At 38.6% G+C, this 18,446-nt stretch overlaps 1 protein-coding gene across 3 annotated transcripts in view; it reads right to left on the minus strand.

Moving 5' to 3' along the window:
* PLCB1 (phospholipase C beta 1) overlaps positions 1-18,446 on the minus strand; it is a 412,892-nt gene that overhangs the window by 109,051 nt on the left and 285,395 nt on the right. For all 3 annotated transcript variants that reach the window (XM_069787592.1, XM_069787594.1, XM_069787593.1), the window contains exons 10-12: positions 14,880-15,026; positions 6,332-6,489; positions 1,963-2,045 (exon numbers count right to left, since the gene is read on the minus strand). In XM_069787592.1, coding sequence (XP_069643693.1) covers positions 1,963-2,045; positions 6,332-6,489; positions 14,880-15,026 — 388 coding nt within the window. The remainder of the gene's footprint in view (positions 1-1,962; positions 2,046-6,331; positions 6,490-14,879; positions 15,027-18,446) is intronic.

An 18,446-nucleotide genomic window follows, 5' to 3' on the forward strand; every position in this document is an offset into this window, starting at 1 on the left:
TAATAAATAGCAATAAAGCCTCAGATAGAGAAAATACTTGATACTGTTTTTGCAGACTTGCTTTGCTAAAAACCTATGTCATAGCAGTGCATGGAAAAGGACATCAAATAATACGCTTAGGGATAATTCATTATTCCATGACTGGAGTTTTCTGAAGAGAAAGGTTCAATGGTTTCTGCAGGGCAAATTCTAAAGATTGGAGTAATGCAGCAGTAAGTAACTGTTCCCTTTTTGACACGTTCCTGCAGTATCACATCACCTTTAGTTTTGACAATGTTTCATCTTACAGTTTTAAAGCCAGTTTTGTATGTAACTTATATCTGACAGGAGTTTATATTACACAAGTATTTACTTCTTTACTTCCCTAAAATAGAACAGATTGCCCTGGAATAGTTGAAGATTTAAGTCTTAATGACTTTAAAGGAAGAAAAATGTAACCCTTCTGGTTAAAATAAACTGGACGTTGCTTTTTCTCTGCCTTATAGTAATGCAGTGAATGTATATTTTAACAAAAACAGAAGAATGAATACAAAATACAATACATTGAAGAATGATGGTTGAGATCTTTTCTAAAGACCAGAGGTTGCATTTGGAAGCACTGAGAAAAGCATTGCAAGTTAAAACCTACAGCAGTAGGTGAGCATAAGCAAGTCCAAAGTGATATAACTTACACCAAAAAACCCGGAAGGGACCAATTAGAGAAGGAAATTAAATGCAGTATCTGTGTGGTCTTTCAGAGGAAGACAAAACTAACTAAGCAGGATTTAACAGCTAGCTGTTTGAATCATAACCATGTGGCCTTTAAATGTGTGCAGAGCAAGCACATAATTGTCCAAAAAAGGTAGTGTAAACTTATACTGTAAGACATACAGGTAGTGTTGGTCAGCTCTCAGATTTTAGATTTTTCCACCGACATAATTTTTGATCAGTATTGTCACATCTGTTCTTAAAAACATTCTTACATAGCTTCTTCTACCAGTTCCTTCCCTTATGACATGAATGTTCTTCCTAAAACAATGGAAAAGCAGTTAGCCCTCACCCTTTTCCTCTTTAAGAAGCAGAAGTGCCAACATTTTTTCTGATTTGTATTAAATCATTCATAGCCGCCCCAAAGATTACTTTTTACTTCACATTAAAAAAAAGTTTCTCAGTCCAAACTGGCCCCACAAGCATTGAAAATGTTTTCACAGCAGAAAACAAAAGGCAAAAAGGCAATTGAGGTTAAGGCACATGTTATGTGTCAATGTCACCCCACTTTGAACCATGCGGTCTCTACATTCAAACCCAAAGTTAATGTCAAACTTTAAAAAAGAAGAATCAGAACTAAAATAATAATAATAATAATAATAATAATAATAATAATAATATAGATCACTGGGACAAATTTAGAAGTGTTCTCACTTATTTTTTCTTTTCTTACACAGAAAAATTGTCCTTTCTTTGTAACTGAAAAAAACCCCAAAAAGAAAACAGCTTAGGTAAACTGGTATTTTTTGGTAGAAAAGAAACAGTTCCTGGCCATCCATATCACCTGTTTCACAATCCTAGCTAGTCTATGGTTCTGGCCTCTACTTCCAGCACATGAGAAACAGACCAAATTCTGTGTACTGAAAATGCTTATAGCACAGAATAGGGTCATAAGCAGGTGAAATATTGTTTCTTTTTCTTTGAAGTACCACTACATTCCAGCAGGACATACCAAGACTGTAAAGCTAACGCAATTTGTCTCACAATTATTCAAACTTTCTCTTTCATACAAAAGGTTTTAATTCAGGAAGGTTTTTTTAAGAACATGACTGATTCATTCTGATCAACGTGGTTACTTAAGCCAATACAAGTTTTTGCGGGGTAAGAGCCGTTGATCATGTCATATAATAAAACTGCCACAAGCGCATACATAATTCCATGCTCAGACCTTATAAAAAATGTAACACCATACAGGAAAACATGGTAATTACTTACGAATCCACATGATTTTCAAAGGAAAGGAGGATTGGAAAGGGTGATGTCTTAAATGCACATTCAGCAATAGCTTCTATTACTTCCTAAAGAATCAAAATACATACAGTTACAAATTTATGTCTCTAGAGAAACAGCATTTTGTCTTTGAAGACAGAAAAGACCCAAAGAGGTCTGAAATAATGCCCAAACTGCCTGAAATCAGACCTTCCATTCTTAACATCCCAGAAAGCTCCGGATGTAGTTTTGCAGCAACCAAATTTTTCAACCTGAACTGTAATCAAATCTCCAAAATGTCTGATGAGCCTCAAGCACTGCATTTCCCAAGAAATGACTTATGTCTGCCTAAATCAATAGTTTAAATGTAAAACTTGGTCTTTGTGTGGAGTTGTTCCATGCCTGAAGCTATGACTTTCATGAACTATTCTGCATAATAATAAACATGCTCTGACAAATGTGTGTCTTCTAAACATCAGCAGCACAATCACGTATCCATAAAATCCTTAGTTACTCTGACTCACAAGTTTTAGTTCCCTCTTTTTTTGATGACAGAAATCTCTTTAAGGCAAAAGAAAGAAAAAAAGAAAAAACATTACTCAGTTACAACAGTTGGCTGTGTAGTAATCATCAAACAGAGGGCTCAGAAACTGAAACTGTTTCCTTTCAGCTCTGATGGAAAATGGTAACTGTAAATCTAGTAGAGAAATCATTTGATAACACTAATTTTAGTGGGGTGCATAATACAGTAATGTACTCACTGTTACAAATCAGTCAATGTTTCTCTATTGGTGTGACTCTGTAACAATTGGAACACAATTGTTTTTACAAAAGAACTTATAAAACACTGAAGACTTTCCATATGCATTGATGTCAAACTCTGGAGTTTGTAAGAACCTGTAAAGCCTGTTCCCTCCCAAATCACAAGGATGACTAAAAACTAAAAGATTTATTTATTTTAAACAAGCCTCCTCTGGGGATTACTTTTGTTCATTTTCTGTACTTTTAAAGGCTCAGTTGAGAAGTGTAACAGCAAGAAATCCGCTTCCTAAAATGAAAGCTGAGCTTCTGGTACATTCCTCTGATGCTGGGTTGCAGAATCCAGAGCTGGAAGCAAAGTACAATCCATCTCAAGATTTGCTGATATGAGCTAGGATACAAACAAAATTTACAGTCTTCATGTACGTAGAAAAAAACACAGCTCATGCACAAATTGTTGTAGCATCTCTTATAAGATGAGAAACTACTGCTCTCAGCACACACAGGTGGTGAATGACTATATTTACTAAACTGCAATCACCAAATATTTAAATGCTTCATGTATCACTAACCATTCATATACTTCAACTAAGACCACTTCTAGTCTTTAAAGAAAGCAGATAGGCAAAGCATTTATTGGAAGAATAATAAATGGTGCAGAAGGCTGGGTGAAAGCAGGTAGGAAGCTGCAGTTTCACAGCAGCGGTTCTCCCATGGGGGAACGCACGATGGAGTGATTCCTGCTGCACACTTTCTTTCCAGCTCCAGTAAATCACTAAGTGCTGGTACCACCTTAATGCTGTTCAGAACCGGTGGGATTCTCAAAAGTATCTAAGGCAATTTTGCCATTACAAGGGAACAGCAGTGCTAAGAATTGGGTTACAAATATTGAGTCCTCCCATCTTGATGCTCTCCACCCAGATCATTAGCACTGGCTTGGTCTCCACCCACCTGCACCCTCCCTGTGGTTATGGAGCATCATGCAGGGCTTAAGAACACTTGAGGCTGGATATAGGAGGTACTGCTAAAAGCAGTCTTTAGGCCCTTCTTGCTCCTACACAGTGCTCAAGCTACGGAGTAAATCCATAAATTTATTTTCAACTGCCCTCTCAACTGCAAGAAGGGATGAAACCCATCATGCATGGAGAAATAACCTGAAAGAGTAAAATCAGGATTACACAGATGAAATCTGAGGATGAGAAGCTCAGGCATGGGTTCAGTGGAGAAACAGATATGCTGCTGATTCAGTGTTGCACTGCATTCAAATGTAAATGCAAATTCTCTATGGTCAGAGAGGAACACCATGGTAAGTTGCATACTTTACTCCAGCTGCAGAATGACTCACCTGAAACAGGTCTTCAAGGTATATATAAAGTACACACGCACAGATTCCTGGTTATGGTATGAAAAATATTGTTGGTTCCCTATAAAATCTCACCCTGGCAATAGCTCACAATCTGCAGCTGAGAAAAACCTTACTGATTTCTGTATGTCATGAAGCAAGGTAAAAACCAATCAAACAAAAAAACCACAAAACCTCCAGCAACATGATGATGGGGAGTATATATTGCTTCTGTCTCCACGCTTCAGAAAGCCTATCTGAGGCAGGGAAAACTGACAGACTGAACAGAAGCATTATGTGCCATGGTCATGCCGAAAGTGTGAGCTGATAAATGATTCAGCGTTCAAGACCCAGTGATCACTCTGAATTGATTCACACACTTCTGACACATTATTTCACTACCATTTTGCTCCTCCTCAGCCGAGCAGTACACTTTGAGTGTTGAAAAGAAACCAGCAGTCGATACATTTTTACATTTTACGTTCTGTGTGGAGAAAAAATACTTGCCCTGAAATGACAGATGAAATATTCCTTAGTAGGTTTAAAATACCTTCCAATATCTCTCCTGTCAACACAATGCCTAGGGTTGAACATGTAAATAACCAGGAATAATCCTCATTTCTGCTAATGATCCTTTTAAGAATCAGATTAACTGTTTTAAATTCCTGCTCATGACCAAAGGAGTTGAGCTATCTTCCTTAATTAAAGGACTTCCAGCAATCAAACTCTATGCCTACAAACATAATTGGCTTCATACAAACATAACTGAAAAGTTAACAACAAACGTGCAAGAATGTTGTTTTACGTTTTCCTGTGATTAACTCATCAGTGAAGAGTTAGACAAAACAAACTGAAAAAACAAAGGAGTGTTCTGGTGTAAGTGAAACTTGGTGTTTTGTCTGTGTGGCAGCATTGTTTGCTTTTTTTTCCTAAAGGAAGGCACTAGAAGGCAAAAAACCCCCAAACCCAACAATTCGTGCTTCAAGCGTGGGAGACATGCTTCAAAGCTGTAGCTAGTAGAGAAGCCACACCTAACACCTGTAACATAACCAAATTCAGTAGTGAACTTTTTTCCACATCTTCTTGCACACAGGTAAGTCCAGAAATGCATTTCCATGGTGAGTTAGTGTCTCAGATGAACAAGAATTATTTCTTCACACTTCAAAAATGATATCCTGATGTATCATTATAAGCTGTGCTGACTACCAATCTTAATACTATAGAGAAACACCTCCATCCTGCTCCTCTTAACGCCTTGGATCAAAACCATCTTTAAGAATTCCAAGTAGATAACAACTTAAGGTTATTGCTAAGGGTATAGTATCTACCTTTTATTATCAAAAAAGGAAACGGAAGATGAAATTCAGTAATATGGCTGATATGTTTAATGTCTAAATGGCACAAATATCCCCTTCAAAATCTCCAAAGATACTAATTTTTCTTTTTCATCCTCTAGTGCTTCAGATCTGTTCCCAAGTATCAGGGATAAGAGTAACACTGCACACACTGTTATTAGTTTTTTAAATTGTGAATATAATGCTGAGTGTCTGGACCCTGTAGATGGGACCTGCCCATCTGGGCATGAGTAGCCTATTCTCTGCTCATAGGAATTTAAAGGCTTGCAAATTGCAGAGATTTCCATGATAGCTGCTGCTTTCTGCCTCAGTTCAGCACTCGTGTCTCCCACTCCCACTTACCAGGCAGAGAAGAGAAAAAGAGTGTACTGACGCATTGCTTATCACTGTTCAAATTCTTGCAGCCTTCATCTCAGCTCTCCTCCCTGCCGCACGCTATGGAGCTGTAACACAAACCAGTCCTTCTTCCCCATCCTCCTGGCTCCAGACGCATCCGCAGACCCATTTTACACTGTGTAAAACCAGTTGTGGTGGCAACACCTGGTCTTTCAGCCCTGACTGTGGTCTACCCGTTTCTCTCCCTGTGAGATGTGCTGCAGGGACACGCACAGAAGTATGGACCTGGGCACTGAGCCCAGGCCTCAGATGGTACAGGCTATCACACCATATAATCCCTTTTCTTTCAATTGCCATGATGACCAAGAACCTGTTCCTGTGCAAGGTCCAAATACTGCAACTCTTCTCTTCCAATGATTCTGCACATGCTCTGAAATCTCCTCCTAAAACATCTTTTTGCCCTCACATTTCTCTTCCCTTCCACCTACGCAGTAATGTTCTAGCAATGTATTTGTGATGCATTTTACATGAAAGAAACTGCCCCAGCTGAAGCCAGCTACACCCGTGTGCTGTGTTGCTGTACCTTGAAGGATATTTCAGTTGTCATAGTGAATCCGTGTGTAATGACTGGCTCTTCTTCAGCTGTTCGTCCTTTCCAGCAGTCCAGCTCCACACAGCGGCAGCCTGACAAAAGCACTTGCCGATACATCTCCACTGATGAGTTACCAGCCAGCTGTCCAGCTGTGACAGCACAAGAACATGAAAAAAGGAAAGTCATTTTGGGCCTCGGGAATAAATAGACATAATCTAATAATAATTAAAGTTAACAGCATCTTTTACCCTCAGCTGAGAGGAATAACACTCCAAGGCATACAGAAAGCAGAACATCATAATGGAAATAACTTAGGCAGAGTCAATGTCATGGTTTGGATTCTAGGTTTGGGTTAAATTGCTGTGAGTGAGGATCAACAACCAAACCGAAGCCAACTCAAAAACTTCTGATAGACAGCATCAAATGCACAAAATAAAATAAAATAAAATGGCTTAGCTCTAAAAGACTTTGTTATCCTTTGACAAGCAATGTGAAATTCAGAGGTGACTCAGGACAGCAAGATCACATTTTCTCATAACAAGCAATGCAGTTTAATACAAGATTAAACAAACCTCCTGCACAGTCACTAATGGTACCATTACTAGGTCTCAAATCAATATTTAATACGCTAATCATCGCACTGAGCTGGTCAGTTAAATTTCCTGATGTGATACTGCATTATGTAGGGAGAAATTTAATTAAACTACCAGTTTCCAACAAGGCCATAACATGAATCTAAAAATAAACAAGGAAAACAGCTTTTCCCAAACTCAGGAAGTATTAAACTCCCCTCCCCCAAAAGCAAACCCCCAAAAACGCAAGAAAGAAATCCAATTGTATTCAGGGAAGGATATCCAGCCAGAGTGTCTTCATCTGCTGTAACAGGTTTGATTCCAGTCATATGGATACAAATTTCTTGCAGCAGAGAGGTAAAGATAATGGAAGAAAGGCTTAGTGCTTGTTTTAGATGTGAAGAAAATAGATGCAGTTTCCTGCTTTCTAGCAGCCTTCCTGAGAAGACTTTGCTGGATTTCTTGAAGGGAATTCACTTGCTTTTTAAGGTGACACTGAGTTCATTTACACTAAAGATTCTTCACCGATGGGGGACATCTAAATACTTCATCGAGACTGGCATATAATATAATGCAGATTACTCTAATACTCATTCTATTGTCTCTGTGGTTCTGTGTTTAGGGTTTTACGCTGGGAACTACATGTTTTAGTTTGCTTCACGAAATAGCATTGTCTGCTTTCTCTGTGTTTTTACCTTCCACTAAAGACTGTAACAGAAAACCCTTTTTATTTGAAAATTCCTGTTTAGTGTTTGTGTCTGATACATGAGCTGGAGCAATCATTAAATACTCCACAAGGTATTAACATTAGTCCTGTTGAAATCCATAAGATTTCTCAGCTCCTGCTGGAACCAATGGGAAATACATGTTAATAACAGAAGAATTTGGACAGTGCTGGAAGGTTCTGAAAACCCAGAGTCAGCAAAGTGAAAACGTGTCTCTTTTTTTACTTAATTTTTTCCTGTGTTTCCCCTTTCATTATGGCAGATTATCTTTACTCACACAAAAGCCTTTTTGGTGCAATCCCAATGTCTGGATAAGCACTGGCTCTTTTTCTTTGCAGATGCAAACAAGCACGAGCATGGGTCAGGGTACAATAGCACACATTTCTGTGCACTCACCTCTAAGCATCTGCTTATGAAAACTCGGCTCTCAGTATATGGATCTGCTGAACTCTGCTGCCTAAAAAACTACATTCACTTAGAAAACTGTTTTCATGTTGTCTTTCTTTTCCCTCAAAGCCTACTGAATTTGGATTAACAAACTATTTTTATTATTAAAAAATTCTGCTATACTTCCTGAGAGACTACTGGCTGTTATTATTGCTAAGCGTTTTGGAGTACAAGATCCATAACCTTCAAAAGTGCTTAAGTAAATCATGACATGCATCGCTTGCCATATGACACTTCCCCACACTACTTTATTAATAAGGCTCAGATGTTTTGGAAGAATTCCTGCTAAGGATAAGAGGATATTCAACCTCAAAACATTCAATCTTCAGAAAGACTCCTAGTCGGAGTGCAAAATGCTAGCAAATGTTTTAATAGTCTCAATAGCATATTTTTCTGAAATATCGAATATTAGGAATGTTCCCTCAAATGTTTTTTGCATATATTATTTATAAATTTCTGTTGTGTGAGTCTCTATTTGCATCTATTCCAAACTATTCCTTTAACAGATGCATTCTAAAATGTGCTAACACAGACACTAAAGGGAATACTTACAGTATGGTATTTTTAATATCCTGACTACTGATCAATTTTTAAATACTAGAAATTGAAAGCATTATGTATTCCCTTCTATAATACATGCAGCATCTACAGTAATACCAGAATATTTGTACCCCATCACCCTATATTGGATAAGGAGAAACAGATTTCTACAAAAACTCACTGTTCTAAAAAATATAATCAGCCAAATCATACCTAACAGGACACTAAGCAAAATGACCCTGTCCTAATTGATATAAGCTGAGGATATGACCCATGTTTCCCCATACAGGTCAGTTCCACACTTCTATAACTTTAAGCAGCTCCTTTCTCAGCAAGTGCATCCTTGATGGGTTCACTCATCACTGTTTTTCCAAGTGAAAGTTATTTGCAATACATGGGCTTAAAATTTGGTTACCATTTTAAGATACATATCCTCCCCAAATGGGGGGATATTTGGATCTGCGTATTTGGAGTCACCTGACTCTTCACTACTCCAGAAACAGAGGCTGCTTCTGCCCCCACGCCCACCCATGGCACCACCTTATCCTGGCATGAAGACGTGCCTGTATACTCCCTTTGCCATGCACAAACATGAGTTGTTTAAACCTCGTCTCTTCAGGCAAGTCCTGGAAAAGCAATCAGTGCTCTGGATGTTGTAGTTTGCAGTGTGCAAACGCAGAGCCCCATACTGCTGGGAGTCTGGGTCTTGACTCCAGAAGCAACAGAAGGTGTTGGCGGCTGGTTTTTTTAGACACGGTACATTTATCTGAATTTAATTTCCTGATGAGCTATTTTGCCACACACAGGACAAGTGAATTAGACCGCCCCCTGTGACATATTCTGGTACTGCTTGTATGTAAGTCAAAATAAGGCTGTCAACCTATGGCTGTTATTTTTAACACTTTACATTGGACCAAAGCAGGACATGCAGTCAGGCTTGCTCCAGCCAGCAGCAGGAATACACTTGCTGTCAGTATTGATTCAGGCCCACCCAAGCCTTCTGCTTCTATGCATCTTCTATGCAACACTTGTGTACGCCAGGAGGCCTGGGACTGGCCAGCCTCTGAGCCTGCATTTTGCTCAGCCGCTAGCAGTGCCCGGGCAGCTCCCACGCTGCAGCCAGGCTATGTAACAGACACTCTCCGGCTTGGGGTGCATGGGGTAACCCTCATCCTAGCTGTGGGACCCACTCGAGAAAGACATACTGCATGACCAGCTGAATCTCTCCAACTGCAGTGAGGGAGTGGGACCCACTGGGACGTACTTACAGAGCCCTTCCCCTGTTGCTGGCTCTCCGTATCTTTCTCTTACAGATTTCAGCTATATGAAGATCTTCAAATGCTGCTACTGGAGTCAGAGAGGTTGCCCAATCCTCAACACAGTTCTAGCCTCCTTAAAGAGGGGGTTTTAGAAAATAACAGATCTCTTATTTCAATATGCTTCAACTAACATATCTCTTATTTCAATATGCTTCAACTAGTTGGCCTAAAGAGGCAAATAAGAGAAGGCGCAGAGGATCTTGAAAACTCACTAAGCAGTAGTGAATGAAATACTACTTAAAGGAAACAAAACACTTTCATGATCTTGACTTTTCTTCTCCTTCTTGAAACTCCAGTTATCTCAGATCAGACCAAACAATATTTTTTTAAAACTCTTTATGTTCACCTCTGCTGCTACTGGAGGCAAGCTTCCTTTAGAAATTTTGGTGTCAGTTGCTGATCTGTATTAGAATAATTAATTTTGCCTTAAGGACACAAGTTATATGATTTTTTTCCTCTCCCTTTTACAAGGTTTCCACTCACTTTTAAAAGTAGAAATTCCCTCAGAGTATGGCTTAAGAAAGAGGGAATTGCATTGGAAAAGCTGGTAAAGGAGGGCAGGTACTGCTTAGGACAACAAAAAAATAAACTGAGGTTTAACAGTGCTAGTATGAACACTCAGCTGTCAAAATTAGAGCAGTGATGTAAAAATATGACAGAGCAGGAGACCCAAGGATTTTTTACTCAGAGTCTGCTTAATTGAGTAGTCATCTTCTCACAAAAGCCAAACTGCCTCAGAGGAACATGCAAGAGAGTCAGGCCGATGGGAATCACCATCTTACTGAAGCTATTTTTTATATATAGGATTTTTTTTGAGAGCAGGGCACATAACTGGTATCTCAGAAAGTTCCATCTAAGACATTCCACACAGACTATCTTCCACTTTGTGAAGCAACAACAGCCTTCCCTCTGCTGCCTTTTTTTTTTTTTTTTTTTTAAATGGCTATAGTCAATTCAACGACATAACTGGAAGTAACTTCCGTGGTTGCACTGAACAGGCCACCGGGCCCAGATAGTGGTCTGTAGCTTCCTTCCTGTGAGACATTTTCCTCAGTATTACACAAGGTTTTATGATATTCTGAAGGGGAATCACAAGAAGTAACGACAGCTGGAAGGTAAAAAAATACCCCCGTAAACTGCTGATGGATGGAAGAGCTGCACAGCAACCACTACTCCTTCTTTTCACCTGTTAGCCCTCGTGCTAAGATAAACTGTGACCCCAGTGCCAGGAAGAACCTCCTTAATCTGTCTTAACACTGCTGGACAGGATTAGCTGGGTCTGCTGGCAGAAGGACAGCTATGGCTCCTCCTCAGCTCAGCTCGTCTCTGCTGCAGGAGCTCCCTGAGGTTTCCTACCCTCTAGTCCATCAGGAAGGACATGGTGGGGCTGGAAGAGAGTAGAGCCTTGGGTCTCATCCGCTGATCACCTGAGCTCAACACAGCAGCCAGCCAAAAACTGCTCTTGATTGTATGACAAACTTATGCTCAGAGCAGGCATCACCCAGCTTTCCTTCCCTTCCATATGGTGCTGTCATCTTGGAAACTGTGAAGATACTGTTTTGGAGGCTTTGAAGGTGAAGAAGGTTTCAAGGAAGTGTTGAATGCAGATAATAAGCAACAACAGTTAGGACTTATGAATCACTGAGAACAGAAAAGCTGGAGGACAGTAGAGGAGAGGCCACAGCAGCAATAAAGAAGAAGAGAACATGCCCCTCATGAGACATTTTTCTAGAAACAACTGGAAGTACTGGACTGTAAGCAAGGACGCAGATGCTGAGGATGAATGGGATAGTCCCACTTTGGCTATGCACGCTAAACTGATAGCTCTGCAGCTTACTGCTGCTGTTATTTTTCCTTTTAGCCAAAGACAAAACATACGTTAAAGCCTTATGATTATCATATTTTGCATTTCACATATACAACAGCAAGTTGCATAGCCATCAAAGTGTGCAATGCTGATAATGACAGGTAATCATTTGTCTTTGACTTTGGGTGCTGCTGAGGGAAATGTTGCAAAGTCACTCCCCACTGTGACAACAGCAGCAACCTGAGGTGAGACTGCTGAGAAACCAGAAAAAAGCAGGGTTGCACATTAAGGGTTGAAAGGAGTAAATAAATAAATATGATACCAGTGAGAAAAAAGATGAGACAGTTAAAAAAAATGTTTCCAAAAGATGACTTATCTTTAAGCTAGCCTAGGTTCACTATAAATCACTTCTTTCTTCATGGATTTTTACCTTTGTTCTTAAAAATTACATTTCCCTAAGAAAAAGAAAGCTGTAACACTTCTAAATAAATAATCAGGACTTGATGTACTGCCAAGGGTTTCTACTAAAGGCTAGGAAAATGATCAGTGTAATTAAAAATAAATTCAGAGTGTGCACATGTTTCTTTTTACGTTATAATGTTTCTTTGTGCATGCTTTTTCTGGGTTTAAAAAACTAACAAAGGGAGAGATAATTGGTAGGGCATTAAGCACAGTAATCATAAAGTATTGCTAGACTGAATGGTTTTCTTATTGTCCTAATAATTATTACATGACTAGTTACTATTTCACAGCTCCACTGAGGGCAGAGGTGCTACTGAAGCTTCCCTTCCAAAGCCATGAGCACTTGAGCAGACCCTTCGAAATCTTCTTGGGAAAAAGAACAGTTTGCCAGCATTAATTTTATTAATTTTACTAAGTCCTTGTTGGAAGAAAGCAAATAGCAATGTGATTGCTGTATCTGGTCTAGCCTCAAAGCAAAATCTAAGGCTGTCAGTCTTTATAATATGCAGATAAAAATCAAACCATTAATCCCATTGTTGGCCAGCTGCCACACATTTACTGAACATAATGAACTCACTAAAAGGGAAGGGCATGTGTTTTGTGCCTGTAAATGTGAAAGTACACACTCTGAAATGGAATTTGAAAGAGATTCAAACTTACTTTGCACTATTCCCGAGTTTACTCTGATTTACTCCCCCCAATTTACTAAGCCAGGAATTTTATGTTACCTTAAGACTGAGGATCATAATTCCAAATGTAGCTTCTGAAATTATTTAGAAATGCAGGCAAAGAAACCTGTAGATGCAATCTGAGATGATTTGCAGACTTTCACATACAAGTCAAAGCGAATTTGTAAAGTTTCAAGATAAACTTTCTTTCTCCTAAAATAATTAAATATTTTAGGTCACTTGTGGTGCAGTTAAAACATTTAGAATAGGTTGGACTAATCATGAATTCCCATCCTTGATTCTTTGTGCTTTGGCTTCTGTGCTTCTAGACCGTTAGAACATGACTGTCCTGATCAGCCCTGATAAAAATCTGTGGTATGGTAACGGCTATTAATTCATGCTGGTAGAGGGGAGAGCAGTACTTTATCTCTTGAGACCAACTTTAAACTGCACTGTCTGTCCTCCCTGTGGGCCTATACTTCCCACATTTGTACAACAGCTTTACTGTTTTCTTGCAGAAATCTGTATAAAGCTACAGCATTCGGCCTAAGTGAGTCCTAATCCTCACTGACTGAACAAAGTCCATACTGGAGGTAAGAGGCCTGTAAAATATCATAATTAAAAACCGCTTTTCCTTTGGACATGTCTGCACTCTTCCAAAGAGCATAAATTTCTGCATATTGGAATCATAACTTAGAAGTGGCCACACTGATTTTCATTTCTTTTAATTCAGAGAAACAAAAGAGCTGTCAATCTGAATACTTATATGACAAGTTTTAGCACAAAACACATTTTACAGCCAAGATATGAACCTCTGAAAAATGATGTCTAATGGAAACAATGACAGTTCATTTGCTTTATGAAAGCACTAGAAGGTGCTGTAGAAAGTGCTATAACAAACACAAAACAGATGAAAGTAATCACCACATGGTCTGTTTAAACTGGGCATCACCACTGCATGGTTTTGTTTATGTTTTGGCATACTGGCATTCTGAAGAACTTGGGCAGTTAAGGCAAGTCTGTTAATAACATTAAAAAGTCTATGTTATCCATGAGCCATGTTTTTAGCACATACTGTAGCATTACTTCTTTTTGTCTTTTAACATAATACTAAGTTATCAGCAATCATGACAAGACAAAGCAAACATCAAATCAAATAGGAGAGAACTCCCTGTGCACATCTGCTTGTCTAAAATGTTTGTTCCTACATAAACTAAATTAAAATAGTAAATTTACAATTATTTTCTCAAAAGTTAACAGCATCCTAGACTAGAAAATTATTGCCAAAAGTTGGATTCCTGAACTGTCTTCGTTTTTTCAGAATCTTAAAGCACTGTTGACTTTGCTGTGCAACCAATACAGTTCAGACTCATAAACTCTAATTCAAATTAACAGGAGCTTCTGGGTGCTCAACCTTTTTAAAAACACGATAGCACCTAAAACTTTCAGCTCAGACATTAGATACAGTCGGAGACCAGATTTCCATTCCTTGCAGATATGAATGAACTGTCAGAAAGCTATGTGCCATATTGGAACCTCTCTAATCTCTGAATCAAAGCAAATTTCATGGAGCTCAACAAACTGTCAGATTTAATGTTTAGGGGCAAACTTATTAGATACAGAGATGTTTCCCATATTCTGCTTTGCATACTCGTTTGGCTATCCTTGGTTGTCATAAAAATACATTGTTCCCTCTCCTCCCCAAATAAGGTCCTTAATCTGGAATCCTATCTAAGTTGAGGGAAACTTTCCAAGGACTTCACTGGGCTTCAGACCAGGCCTTATCTGAATAACACAACTGCTGCTCACCTATTAATAAAAGTATATTTGATGTATGTGTGTAGCAGCTACAACAACAATCAAGTGCTACCCTTGCTCCCCTGAAGACTAAGCTCCATCATCATTTATTGTTGATGCTTTTAGTATATTTTACGGTTATCTCTGCAAATATGCTATGAATTTTTTTAAGGTAAGAAATCAGATCTCTCCAACACTGTACCTGTGAGGTAGGTGTTGTGTGAGGAATTGATGAAATAGTGTGACAGTGGTTGAGACATATCTTCATTTAAATCCAGTTTCTCAGGTGGAACAACGCCGTTTTCTTCTCCACTCAGATACCGCATAAATCCATCCACTGATATCTGTCCTGAGAGAAACACAGATCCAGGGAAAGCACCAATTAATTTCAAGTACAGATTTTGCAACATACAGATGTTATGTTCACTGTACACTTATACAAAGGTCTGTGTGAAAGACCATATAATCATCAAACTGGCCTTCACCTAGTTATTCATGTATTCTTTTGTTACTATGACTTCATTTTCACCCATATAAGTCGGAAGTAATACACATCCCTTTACCTGTACCAGAGATAAATCATTTCATAATCAGTGTCTACAGATAATCAAGGGCACAGGGGAATCAGACTTACAGAGGGCTGTAAGAAGAGAGAAAATAAACCAAAGCCTATCAACGAAAGGGGTCTTCCAGGGACAAAAGAAAGCATGCTTTCCAGAGGAAAGCCAGAAACCAGCAAACAGAGCGCCACACAAAGAAACAGCTAACTTTGACCTCTTTTGAATATGATTCAGTGTGTGTATAGGAATGCAACCAAACTGCAAAACAAACTAAATGCACCACCTTTCAACTGGGAACTAAGCTTTGCTTTGTAATTTTTGTATTTGTCTTCCAATTCATATCTCACTGGAGTGCCAGCATAAATGATCATTTCATATGCTGCTGGCAAATTAGAAAGCTGAGTCTTATCCTTAGCTTAAATATCACCATTGATCTCAATGGAGCTGTGCTTATTACATCAGGATGAATTTCTCTGTTAAGCCTTCTGCATAAAGTTGGTTTTAGGGTGTTGATTTGTACATTTAGACTAAAAAATAAATAAATAATCCAGTAGTCTATATTTGAAGATTAATGCTTAACCAAACAAATTTGAGACATATTTCTTTGCCTTTTATTTTTGTTATTTTGTCTAGATTTCATCTGTAATTTACTCAACCACATAGCTTTAGTTAATTCAGGTACTGCCTATAGTAAAACAGATCTTCTGTTTATCTCTGAAGAACCTTGAAGCAGCTATGTGCCTCGTGACTCCCAACAATGAATGTCTTACCTCTGTCTCCAACCCAAAATATTCTGCATAATATCTCTATAAAAAAAACGTAGTCAACTGACTATGGCATTGAAAAATGGAAGACTTCAGTTCTACTCCTAACTCTGCTACTCTCTCCTTTTAGGGTCAATCCATTTTTATCCTATAACATATAAACTTACACATAACTTTCTAGCATATGAAAAAGTAATGGGCAACCCTGCATCACTTTTGTAAAGCTTGAAACCACATGATGCAAATACCGCATTTAAAGTATTTACTTAAAATCTGTGCTTGCACCCTAGGATTTGGCTCTTGATCAGAGAGGAAAAGATATAACAGCTTAAGTTCAGATACCTCATTTTCATAACCAAGATGGTGGCACTAAATGAACCTATTCATATGACAAGAAATGTAATGACAATACAGAGCAATGCAATTATCATTAATTCTTATGACAACAATCTTAAGATGGTTGGAAGGAAAAACACAGAGTCCATCCACTATTTTAAGACTGTAATCTGAGTGCAATCTTGTCAGGCTCCACAGCTGCTTTGTTATAGAGTAATTAATTATCCACAGACAAGAGGCCTACGTACTTTCCTTTTCACAAGAAAAAATGTAAGATGGAGAAAACCAGGAAAAAAACCACCACTGAGGCTTTTCATGAAACTAAAGATTTACGATCAACCTATCTGCTGTGTGAATCTACCAGAGAGACATTATGAATGCAAACAGTATCAGGCACTATCATGGAGTTAGTTTGAGCTAAAATCCATCTAAGAGAAACACTCTGCACCAAGTTCACTGGGATATAGATACGGTCTGTGGTGTACTTTCATACCACACAAGTGACATCATACAGGAAAAAATGGGTAAGATCTGAATGGGATAGCTACTACATGGGGAACCAGCAAAGCCATGTTATGTTATAGTGATCTGCAGCTTCTGATGTTTGAGATAGCTCATCCAGAGTCATCTTCAGAATCTCCGTGTTGTTTTGCATGCACTCTTTTCAGCCAGACTAGGACGTTTAAAGTTGCTTTGTTATTCCTGCTCCAGGCTAAATTGAAACACAGTAGTTTTCATACACAGAATTCCTCAAAAAAACTGTGGCATCATAATCACACAGTGTTCAGAAAGACAGGCTTCCATTTTGTTACACAGATACTCAGGTCAATTCACACAGACATAGTATTGAAGCATCTCAAACTGATCTCTGTGTTTAGTCCTCAGAGTATGCCTGAAAAACAGGGTCCTTGCAGTCCTTGTTTTCCAGATGCACACCTGAAGCTGAGGATAAATTAACTGACTGGACAATACCCCATGGAAAACCTGTGTGTTAAGCTGGGAGTTGAACCGAACAATCTCTTGAAGCCTGTTTCGGTGAACTTGAACACCTTTGGGATAAAAGGAAGCAAGGCCCAGTCCTGCACTTCCTCCCTTCTCTCTATTTTGTGGTTCATTCTGCTTCTTTGCTCCCTTCCACAATGAAGTAAGACAAGGTCTGCCAAGTGGTCCTTCTGCATATTGCCACTGGTATTAACATAAATCACAGCAAGTATTATTCACATATATAATTACATAGTTTCCGAGTTAAACAGTTATCTGAGCTTATGGCTGTAGAATGCTATTTTCCCCATCATAATTAAGCAGTCAGCATTTCAGAAACTGAAGCGATTTGCAAGTTCAATTACAGCCAATATTGCACCAGTGAGAGTTTGACTGTGGAATGGAGATGGCAGATGTCAAAGGGACTTTGTATCCTGGATATTAAAGAGTAGATTGTTTGTGACCAACGTCAATGATATTCTGAGGCCAACTGCAGTGAGGACGATCCTCAGTGGACAGTCATTCAAAATGAAATGGCCTCAATTTATTGGTAAGATTTGTTCTGTTTTCTTAAGCATATTACAAATTTACTGCAGACATCGCCAAGAAAAAATAATTTGTGATCAGTTCTTTCCATTACAACTGCCACCTTTTATCTTCAGATATATATTAGGAAGATTTAATGATGTGATTAGATATCAAAAGTTAGAGGGAAAAGAAACACACCAGGCAAAAACACAGGGACAAGACAGATTCACATTTTTTTCTTTCTTTTTTTTTTTTTCTTTGCACATAATTTGCCTTAAAATCATCTCAACCCTAGGTCTCTGATGAAACTTTAAAAATAACCAGTGTGCTTTATATACTTAAAATTGTGGAGTTAACTGGCTTGTCTTTTTCACTCACCACTGCAGTGTTAAATTTGATCTGATGTCGCTTATTAGGACAGAGGCAGACTCAAAGCTCTCTAGTGTTTGTTGAAATGCTACCATCAACTTCAATAACATTTGGTTCAAGACCTTACTAAATAATCTTAAGTGCAATGCAAAGAAAGACAAGACTCCAGCTGACTCTGTCTTTTAGCTATGTTGGCAAAGCCAGATCGAGAAGAGCAAACACAAACGTAAC

This window comes from Haliaeetus albicilla, chromosome 7, assembly GCF_947461875.1.
Source record: "Haliaeetus albicilla chromosome 7, bHalAlb1.1, whole genome shotgun sequence".
NCBI classification, from domain to species: domain Eukaryota; kingdom Metazoa; phylum Chordata; class Aves; order Accipitriformes; family Accipitridae; genus Haliaeetus; species Haliaeetus albicilla.